Source organism: Engystomops pustulosus, chromosome 8 (genome assembly GCF_040894005.1).
Source record: "Engystomops pustulosus chromosome 8, aEngPut4.maternal, whole genome shotgun sequence".
Taxonomy (NCBI): Eukaryota; Metazoa; Chordata; class Amphibia; order Anura; family Leptodactylidae; genus Engystomops; species Engystomops pustulosus.
In genome coordinates this window covers 80,276,368-80,287,589 of record NC_092418.1, presented here as the reverse complement: position 1 = coordinate 80,287,589, position 11,222 = coordinate 80,276,368, and the positions used below count along the sequence as shown (strand labels likewise).

Here is an 11,222-nt window from a genome sequence, read left to right as displayed (position 1 = left end):
TTTCCTATCTTCTAGAAAGTACCACATTCTGATACAAAGCCCCTGCAGAGCATTACACAGAATTGCTTCACCCAGTGTCAGGAAAATCTCTGCAGAGCATCCCAAAAGTGTTACCATCTGAAACCCCTCACCCTGCCCCATCAGCTATGGACACAGATCCCCGGAGAGTTTCTATTACAGGGTAGGGACAACTTTCATCACAAATCCCTCCTCAAACGTCAGATCTCTTCACCGGCTCCTCCTCCTCCAAGTCACGTGACGTTGATGTCTTCTAAGGTCCTGGAGATAATAAAACTACCGTAGTATCTGGTATGGAAATAGGTCCTCGCGCCTTATACCTTATGGATGTATTGCTGTAAACAACCGTTGCCTCTGAGCCAATAGATGAAGACTTTTGAATCCCGCCCCTTAGCGCTGATTGGAGCAGCGTCCCAGCAGCTTCTCCTGGGCGGGTGAATAGGGGAATTGTATGCTGCGTCATCCCGGCCGCCATTCCTGTGAGGAGCGCGCGAATCCTGTGCCGCGGCTTCTATGGAGAAGAGAGGTAGTCTCCGGTATATAATCTATATACATTATACTATAGCGCATTGTAGTCTCCGTTATATATAGTATATATACATTATACTATAGCGCATTGTAGTCTCCGGTGTACAGTCTATATACATTATACTATAGCGCATTGTAGTCTCCGGTATATAGTCTATATACATTATACTATAGCGCATTGTAGTCTCCGGTATATAATCTATATACATTATACTATAGCGCATTGTAGTCTCCGGTGTACAGTCTATATACATTATACTATAGCGCATTGTAGTCTCCAGTGTATAGTCTATATACATTATACTATAGCGCATTGTAGTCTCCAGTGTATAGTCTATATACATTATACTATAGCGCATTGTAGTCTCCGGTATATAGTCTATATACATTATACTATAGCACATTGTAGTCTCCGGTATATAGTCTATATACATTATACTATAGCTCATTGTAGTCTCCGGTGTATAGTCTATATACATTATACTATAGCGCATTGTAGTCTCCGGTGTACAGTCTATATACATTATACTATAGCGCATTGTAGTCTCCGGTGTACAGTCTATATACATTATACTACAGCACATTGTAGTCTCCGGTGTATAGTCTATATACATTATACTATAGCGCAGTGATGGCGAACCTATGGCACTGGTGCCAGAGGTGGCACTCAGAGCCCTTTCTGTGGGCACTCAGGCCATCAGCCCAGGATAGAGTTTACCAAACAGGAATAAATCCATTAAATCTTCCTGCAGTCCTAGGCAATTTATGAGATGCTGCGCTCAGAACTATTTTACAGCGACACTTCATTGACTGTTTGGAACTGCTTGAGAAGTGAGAAGGTGTGGAAGGGAATGCATTATCTTTGGAAGTAATCCTGCTGGACCCACCATTATTTCTAAACAGAGAGACCCTGGAGAGATGCTACAATGATAGTTTGAATTTGTACTCTTTCTTTCAACTATTTTGGTGGCCTCAGGGGCCGATACAATTAAAGAAGTGGAAGAACAGGTAACAGTAAGTTGCTGCATAAAATGGCACGTTGGCACATCAGGGTAAATAAGTGAGTTTTGGTTGTAGTTTGGGCACTCGGTCTCTAAAAGGTTCGCCATCACTGCTATAGCGCATTGTAGTCTCCGGTGTATAGTCTATATACATTATACTATAGCGCATTGTAGTCTCCGGTGTATAGTCTATATACATTATACTATAGCGCATTGTAGTCTCCGGTGTATAGTCTATATACATTATACTATAGCACATTGTAGTCTCCGGTATATAGTCTATATACATTATACTATAGCGCATTGTAGTCTCCGGTGTATAGTCTATATACATTATACTATAGCGCATTGTAGTCTCCGGTATATAGTCTATATACATTATACTATAGCACATTGTAGTCTCCGGTATATAGTCTATATACATTATACTATAGCGCATTGTAGTCTCCGGTATATAGTCTATATACATTATACTATAGCGCATTGTAGTCTCCGGTGTATAGTCTATATACATTATACTATAGCGCATTGTAGTCTCCGGTATATAGTCTATATACATTATACTATAGCGCATTGTAGTCTCCGGTGTATAGTCTATATACATTATACTATAGCGCATTGTAGTCTCCGGTGTATAGTCTATATACATTATACTATAGCGCATTGTAGTCTCCGGTGTATAGTCTATATACATTATACTATAGCGCATTGTAGTCTCCGGTATATAGTCTATATACATTATACTATAGCGCATTGTAGTCTCCGGTATATAGTCTATATACATTATACTATATAGCACATTGTAGTCTCCGGTATATAATCTATATACATTATACTATAGCACATTGTAGTCTCCGGTGTATAGTCTATATACATTATACTATAGCGCATTGTAGTCTCCGGTATATAGTCTATATACATTATATTATAGCGCATTGTAGTCTCCGGTGTATAGTCTATATACATTATACTATATAGCGCATTGTAGTCTCCGGTATATAGTCTATATACATTATACTATAGCGCATTGTAGTCTCCGGTATATAGTCTATATACATTATACTATATAGCACATTGTAGTCTCCGGTATATAATCTATATACATTATACTATAGCCCATTGTAGTCTCCAGTATATAGTCTATATACATTATATTATGTAAGCAGATTTGGGATCTGAACACAATGTTTAAACCCTATAAAGGGCTACACACATGCAAAGACAGAGTATACAATAACAAAGAGGCATGTGTCAAGTAGCAAAAAAGACCAAATTTATTTAGATTAACAACATGGACATAGAACAAACATCAATAGGGCAAAAAATTAAAACATTTAAAAAGGATGCAAAACAATGCACCCATGAGTGAGAGATCACCTGGAGCCTGACACCTGATACGCACTAAGAATGCGTGACAGTACCTTTAGGCTATATTCACACTGCCGTTGCCCGCCCGTACCGTACCGTAGCGGGCAACGGCAGTGTATGGGGAGAGGAGGAGGAGGTGAGCGCAGCTCACCCCCGCCCCTCTCCATAGCAACCTTTGGCGCACGGCCCCGTATTACGGGAAAAGATAGGACAGGTCCTATCTTTTTCCCGGGTACGGAACGGTACGGTGCGCCCATAGAAGTGTATGGGGGGCGTATATCGGCCGTATATACGTCCCCCATACGTTCGTGTGAATGTAGCCTTAGTCTGTGTTCACGCCTTGTGGTTGTATTTCACACATCAAAAACAAATGCATTTTTTACACAGCAAGAGACCAGTTTGCAAATGCATTTTGCAATCCCAAACAGCTGTAACCAATTGTCTTTTGTACGCTTGAAAAATGCACTCTGGTTGAGGTCACACATATTGTGGCGTTTGTAATGCAAGACACCGGGTTCTAGTTAGCGCTCGCATACACGATCGGGTCAAGGCCCTCCCCCATACCCTAGCACGTTTGTAAATTAGAAGTTGTCGTGCTTTACAAAAACGCAACACAAAGACCAAAACGCAACACAGAGATAGAAGTCCCGAAAACACATGCATTTAAATGGAATAGGAACGGGACTGTCTTTGCAAATGCGTCAAACGGAACGCCATGTGTGAACGCGGCCTGGGGCCACGTTCTACTGCGGGATTCTATGGCGGTACTTCTTCTGACGCGACTCCTTTCTATGGCGGTGCGTTGTAAAAACTCAGAGCCCCGGTGAGCTTATTGGGGGATCCGATCCCGCCTGATGCTGCCCCGGGGTCCAACGAGTGCCCCAAGGCTTCTGACTCCTCTTCTCAACGGGTTCTGCCTTCCTGACAGGAAGGCATGCTCAGTTACTTACACTCTACACTGCAATACAAGTGTATTCCAAACCAAAAAGTTAGCACAAAATTAAGTCGTATCATTTGTTCGTAAATTTATGCGAACCCACTCTATTAAACCTTAACAACACCTAAGAAAAGCACATGAGTGAAATCTGGTTCATAGAAATCTCATTATACCGTTTAGTTAAAATTTAATTCATTTTATTTAATCATTACACTTATTTAAAAAACACAGTATGACAATATGATCTGTAAAATGCAAACAGAAGTTAAGTTCTCCTCTGGAGTTCCACTAAAGCGTCCACACTCCACAGAAACACAGGAATATATCAAAATTATTCAGAGATGTATTATAAAGTGCCAGTGCCCAATTATCCATACAAGAAATTTTATCACAAGAGATATTGTAAAGTGCCGGTGCAGCAGTAGATAGTAGTACAGCCTAACATAAGTATGTGGCTACAGTTTAAGTATTATGTGCCCTTTACATATTATGTACGGAGATGGCAAAAACTGGCTTACCCATGTTTCGTTTAGTGTGGGCGCTGGTACCCCGACGCGCGTTTCGCGTTGCCGCTTCTTCAGGGGGCCTGTGGGTGCATGTGTGTGTCTTCATATTTAAGCATCTCGGCGTGTCACGTGGGCAGGATGAGGTAACGCCCCACTTCGGCCGGAACCAGACAGGACAGAGAGGCCACTCCCCCGACCGCGTCATCGCGGGAGTGGCAACCGCCGTGTCACATGATCCGCCCTAATGCTGACGTCATTCCCCACTCTGCCGCTGCCTCCATGATCCCAGCCCCCGGTGTCAAAACGGAGGATACAGCACTGAACCCGAGGACATGTCATTCGGGAGCAGTGGTGCACCCCCGCCGCACGGGGGAGCCGGTTACAAGGTGCGCAGGTTCTTTTTGGACATATATGCCGAAAGATGGTATCAGATGTCAAGAAAGGGGAATCAGAATTCTGAGAGGTGGATGGGGAGAGGTTCGTGGTTCGTGCAAGATGGGGCACAGTAGTGTGGATTAATTGGAAATATTAGGTATTAAATATGCCTATATTAACCGGGATCTTGACATAAGTTTATTATTAGTGTATAAAGTATTGTGAATGTGCTGGGTTAAGTGTTATTAGTGGTATAAGTGAAAAAGTGTCGATATATGAAAATGTGACTATTATAATTATTACTGTATATAATAGGCTGCAGTGACAAGTGTGATAGTGTGAATATTTTAAAACTGTGATTACTGTGTAGTATATTACATTTAAGCTCCAATCAAAATAAATATTAGGTGCTATTGTAGTGACTTGAAAACCATGTGTGTGAATGCTTATAAATGCAGTGACCCAACGCCCCTATATCTAAACCAATAATATCAAATCAAACCAAACATGCTAAAAAACCCCCCTTACACCCCCGCCACCCCCAACCCTCCATCCTCCTCCAAGGCAAACCCCCCTTACCCCCATCCCATCCTTTATACCCACCCCACCCCACCCCCCCACTCCCATGCACTCAACTCATCCCCCCCTCCTCTCCCCCTCCCCCCCCCACTCTTTTATCCCCCCCCCCAAATCCCCACCCCACCCCACACCTAACCCTTGTGTGCACAGACCCCATTGATAGATCGTGAATAGTGTCCATTTATGTTGTATTCCAAGTCCTACTTGTTGCCCCTGTATGTCCATCGAACGCAAAGAGGATCAGAAGAGGATCAGAAGAGTTCCATATAAGTCCATCCCCAAGATTCCACATGGTAAATTGTGTGTAGATCTTCTATTGTGGTTCTTCTTCCTAGGTCTCGATCGAAATTTCCTCTCATAACATCCGTCTTCGTCACATCATACTCCATCCCCAAGACCATCACACAGCGCGACACAGGGAAGTACATCGAAATATCGTGTCTGTATGTTCTATATTAGATCTTAATACGGAAAGAATATACATATTTTAGTCATTCTGCTTTAAGACCACAAACAAGATAAAATTAAAAAACCAAGTAGGGGAGAGGGAAAAACAAGAATATAGTTACACTTCGTGCTTTATGTAAGGTTATATTTGGAGATTGGAAATAGATTGGTTGGAACAGGACTAGTTCGAGGGAAGCATCTTATAGAAAGGGAGAAAAGGTTAGTGCTTCATTAAGGCCTTTCGGAACCTTTGTATCCAGGAGTACGATCCACTTGCACTCTTTTTGTGCTAGCAATTTCTTTACATTGCCGCCTCTGATACCTGGATGTATTTGTTCAATTCCACGGACCCTAAAAGTTTTAGGATCGCAGTTGTGGTGAGTTCTAAAATGTCTGGGTAATGTCTTTAATTGACTCAGTTCCAATGGGGTACTAGCTTGTCGGGCTTTCATTATGTCTCTTACGTGTTCCCTTGTGCGGACTCGCAGTTCCCTGATTGTCAACCCTATGTAAACTAAAGGGCAACCACAGGTGGCGTAGTAGATGACATTTGTGCTACTGCACGAAATATACTCACGTATTTTAAAAGTCCTGCTCCCATCTGTGGTATCAAATTCCTGTGTCCTCAGGATATTTTGGCAGGCTATACAGTCTCCGCACGGGAAACATCCCTGCTTCTTATCTCTCATACCAAAAGGTCTCTCGATTTTGGGTATGTAGTGACTGCTAACCAATAAATCTTTTAGATTTTTACTCCGTCTGGCGGTTAATGCTGGTCTGTCTTGTAGGGTGTTTTTCAATACGGTATCAGTCTGTAATATTGGCCAATATTTGGTTAAAATGGCCCTCATTTCAGGCCATTTATCATTATAAGTTGCAATGAATCTCACGCAGTTGTCCTCAACTGCCCTCTTTTTACATGTGGGGCCAGTGGTCAATAGGTCATTTCTTAATTGTTTTCTGGCTCTATCCAGGCCTCTTTTTATACTCCTGTTACTGTACCCTCGGTCTTGAAATCTCTCCCTAAGGTCTTTACATTGGTGTTTAAAACTTCTTTCTGATGAACAGAGCCGTCGGGCACGTAAAAATTGGCCTACCGGTATGGCCCTGATTGTGGAGGGGGGATGTGCTGAGGAAGCGTGTAGTAATGAATTCACTGAGGTGGATTTTCTGTACATGTCAGTTTGCAATAGGCCTTGTGGTCCCACTTCAATCTGTATGTCCAAAAAATCAATTTTATTCTGACTGTATTTGTACGTAAGTTTTATGTTGTATTTATTACGGTTCAGTTGTTGCATGAATCGTATTAGTTCTTCCTCCGTCCCTTGCCAGATGAACAAAATGTCATCGATATAGCGCAGCCAGCACTGCACATGGTGGGCGAGCCGCACCCCATCGTCACCAAAAATGCTCCTCTCCCAGAGTCCAAGGAAGAGGTTGGCGTACGATGGGGCGCAGGCCGCCCCTGTGGCAGTGCCGCGCTGCTGCAAATAAAAGACGTCTTTGAAGACAAAGAAATTATGAGTCAAAGCAAATGACAGCAGTTCCAGAATCAAGCTGGCAAGGGATCGGTCCATACTGCTGGAATCTAAAAAGTACTGTACGGCGTTTAAGCCATCTTGGTGCTCAATACATGTATATAAAGATTCTACGTCTGCGGTAACCAACCACATATCAGGATCTAATGAGATCCCATTGACCCTTGCCAGGACGTCCATCGTGTCCCGTACGTAGGATGGAAGACATTCCACTAAAGGTTTAAGATGAAAATCAATAAATTTACAGCAAGGGTCACAAATGCCGTCAAGGCCAGAGACGATAGGACGCCCTGGCGGGTCAATGGGATCTTTATGTATTTTGGGGAGTAAATATAGGGTGGGTACCCTTGGTTCATCGACTTTTAGGCCGTTAAAGACCTTCCTGAGGATGACTCCATTTTCCAGTGCCGTGTCTAGAATGGAGATCAATTGTCGGTTGAAGGTATGTATCGGGTTAAATGACAGCTTCGAGTACGTGTGTTTGTCTCTTAGCTGTCTGTTTACCTCTTTCTCATATTTGGCTTTAGGCCAGATCACCACGTTCCCTCCCTTGTCCGCCGCTTTAAATACCACGTCATCCCAAGTTTTTAATTCTTCTAACGCCTTTCGTTCAATTTTAGATAAATTATCTTGGGCGATCTTTTTGGGGAGTTGTTTAAATTCTTCCGTCACCAGTCGGGTAAAAATCTCGACTGAGGAGCAAGCGGACAAGGGGGGAAGTAGGTAGATCTCGGTAATATCGTCTTAGGGAACGTACCTTGCGTTTCTCCTGCTTGCTCTTGTAATAGGTCCTCGAGTGCCCGAAGTGCCTCTTGTTCATTTTGCTCACTAAATTGGGACTCAGCCTCATTCTTATTATAAATTTTCTTCAAAAGTAATTTGCGTGAGAACAGATGTAGGTTTTTTAGTGCTGAAAAATAATTAAAAGCATTAGTGGGAGAGAATGTGAGCCCTTTGCTCAATACATTACACTGGGCATCGGTTAACTGATGGGTTGATAAATTAATCACCTGTAGCTGATTTTTTGGTTTTTTCTCATGCTGATACCGTACGTTCCATTTCCTTTTCCCACCCTGGGCTTGACTGGGGATGTCTGTATTGTGTCCGCCTTCAGGGGTATTTGTTTTTTGTGTCATACTTCTGTCCATATTGGGGGGCCTTGATCTTTGATGTTCCTCATTTCCACCCTGTGATGCCAAAGATCGAGATCTAGATCTCGATCTGAAATTGCTTCTGCCACGAGTCTGAGTCCACTTATATACCCGCCCCTGTTGGTAATCGTTTATATCCCGTTGAAATTTGTCAGATTTAGTTTGGCACACCTCTTTTTCCCATTTGGAGTATTCTACGTCTAGTTCTTGATTAAATTTATCCAATATATCCGGAGATATTTTTTGTTGGATATTTGTTTGGAGTGTATCTATATCTACCTCTAATTCTGTTAACATCTCTTCGTTCATTTGTATAAGTAATTGCATATAGCCTCTGGCACATTTATTGGATAATTCTTTCCATTTATTCTTCCAGGTCTGGTCTTCTACCTCAAATGAAGGGAAGACTTGTATCCGTAGACCTCTCGGGATTAAGTTGTTAGTCAAATACTTTTCCAAGAAAGCCCTGTTCCACCACAATCTCATTCTCCTGTTTAAATGATTTTTCAATTTGTTTGTCATTTCTTTAACCTCACCACCACTCGTATTTAAAACCAAGTTGGAACCGTCAGAGAACAATGCGTCCAATTGTTTGGCCCATGACTGGTCACGGGCTCTAAAATCCATGTTGTGCTTATTAGCTGTGAAAACACAGAAAAATAGTACACCAAACCAAAAAGTTAGCACAAAATTAAGTCGTATCATTTGTTCGTAAATTTATGCGAACCCACTCTATTAAACCTTAACAACACCTAAGAAAAGCACATGAGTGAAATCTGGTTCATAGAAATCTCATTATACCGTTTAGTTAAAATTTAATTCATTTTATTTAATCATTACACTTATTTAAAAAACACAGTATGACAATATGATCTGTAAAATGCAAACAGAAGTTAAGTTCTCCTCTGGAGTTCCACTAAAGCGTCCACACTCCACAGAAACACAGGAATATATCAAAATTATTCAGAGATGTATTATAAAGTGCCAGTGCCCAATTATCCATACAAGAAATTTTATCACAAGAGATATTGTAAAGTGCCGGTGCAGCAGTAGATAGTAGTACAGCCTAACATAAGTATGTGGCTACAGTTTAAGTATTATGTGCCCTTTACATATTATGTACGGAGATGGCAAAAACTGGCTTACCCATGTTTCGTTTAGTGTGGGCGCTGGTACCCCGACGCGCGTTTCGCGTTGCCGCTTCTTCAGGGGGCCTGTGGGTGCATGTGTGTGTCTTCATATTTAAGCATCTCGGCGTGTCACGTGGGCAGGATGAGGTAACGCCCCACTTCGGCCGGAACCAGACAGGACAGAGAGGCCACTCCCCCGACCGCGTCATCGCGGGAGTGGCAACCGCCGTGTCACATGATCCGCCCTAATGCTGACGTCATTCCCCACTCTGCCGCTGCCTCCATGATCCCAGCCCCCGGTGTCAAAACGGAGGATACAGCACTGAACCCGAGGACATGTCATTCGGGAGCAGTGGTGCACCCCCGCCGCACGGGGGAGCCGGTTACAAGGTGCGCAGGTTCTTTTTGGACATATATGCCGAAAGATGGTATCAGATGTCAAGAAAGGGGAATCAGAATTCTGAGAGGTGGATGGGGAGAGGTTCGTGGTTCGTGCAAGATGGGGCACAGTAGTGTGGATTAATTGGAAATATTAGGTATTAAATATGCCTATATTAACCGGGATCTTGACATAAGTTTATTATTAGTGTATAAAGTATTGTGAATGTGCTGGGTTAAGTGTTATTAGTGGTATAAGTGAAAAAGTGTCGATATATGAAAATGTGACTATTATAATTATTACTGTATATAATAGGCTGCAGTGACAAGTGTGATAGTGTGAATATTTTAAAACTGTGATTACTGTGTAGTATATTACATTTAAGCTCCAATCAAAATAAATATTAGGTGCTATTGTAGTGACTTGAAAACCATGTGTGTGAATGCTTATAAATGCAGTGACCCAACGCCCCTATATCTAAACCAATAATATCAAATCAAACCAAACATGCTAAAAAACCCCCCTTACACCCCCGCCACCCCCAACCCTCCATCCTCCTCCAAGGCAAACCCCCCTTACCCCCATCCCATCCTTTATACCCACCCCACCCCACCCCCCCACTCCCATGCACTCAACTCATCCCCCCCTCCTCTCCCCCTCCCCCCCCCCACTCTTTTATCCCCCCCCCCCCCAAATCCCCACCCCACACCTAACCCTTGTGTGCACAGACCCCATTGATAGATCGTGAATAGTGTCCATTTATGTTGTATTCCAAGTCCTACTTGTTGCCCCTGTATGTCCATCGAACGCAAAGAGGATCAGAAGAGGATCAGAAGAGTGTATTGCAGTGTAAGGGCTTGAACAAGCGATCGGATGAACGCTTGTTCAAGCACACATATGGAATGTGTAAAAAAAAAATAAAAAATAAAAATCATTTTATAATAATTATTAAATAAATAAAATAGTCCCATAATCTCCCCAGTTGCACATAAAATGCAAATAAAGTATATAAAACACAAAAACGCCAAAAAACTTACATATTTGGCATCAATGCGTCCGTATTAAACTTTACAATAAATTTAAATCCATATTGAACCCACTCGGTGAACGACGTAAAAAAAAAACACCGAAAAACTTCCCGTAATATACAATTTTCCATCACAAAAAATGTTCTAAAAAGTGATCAAAAAAAAGTTATGCGCTTTAATATGATACGACTGAAAAGAACAACTCTTTTCGCAAAAAGGAAAGCCCTCAACCAGATC

General features: G+C 42.3%; 1 protein-coding gene across 2 annotated transcripts in view; it reads left to right on the top strand.

Annotated features, from left to right (window-relative positions):
* Positions 1 to 346: 346 nt before the first annotated feature.
* The window catches only part of RBM44 (RNA binding motif protein 44), a 121,029-nt gene continuing 110,153 nt past the window's right edge, over positions 347 to 11,222 (top strand). The window contains exon 1 of one of the 2 annotated variants that reach the window (XM_072121401.1): positions 347 to 554. In XM_072121401.1, the coding sequence (XP_071977502.1) occupies positions 470 to 554 (85 nt within the window). In that variant the 5' untranslated portion in view covers positions 347 to 469. The remainder of the gene's footprint in view (positions 555 to 11,222) is intronic. The other variant, XM_072121402.1, reaches the window with a different exon arrangement.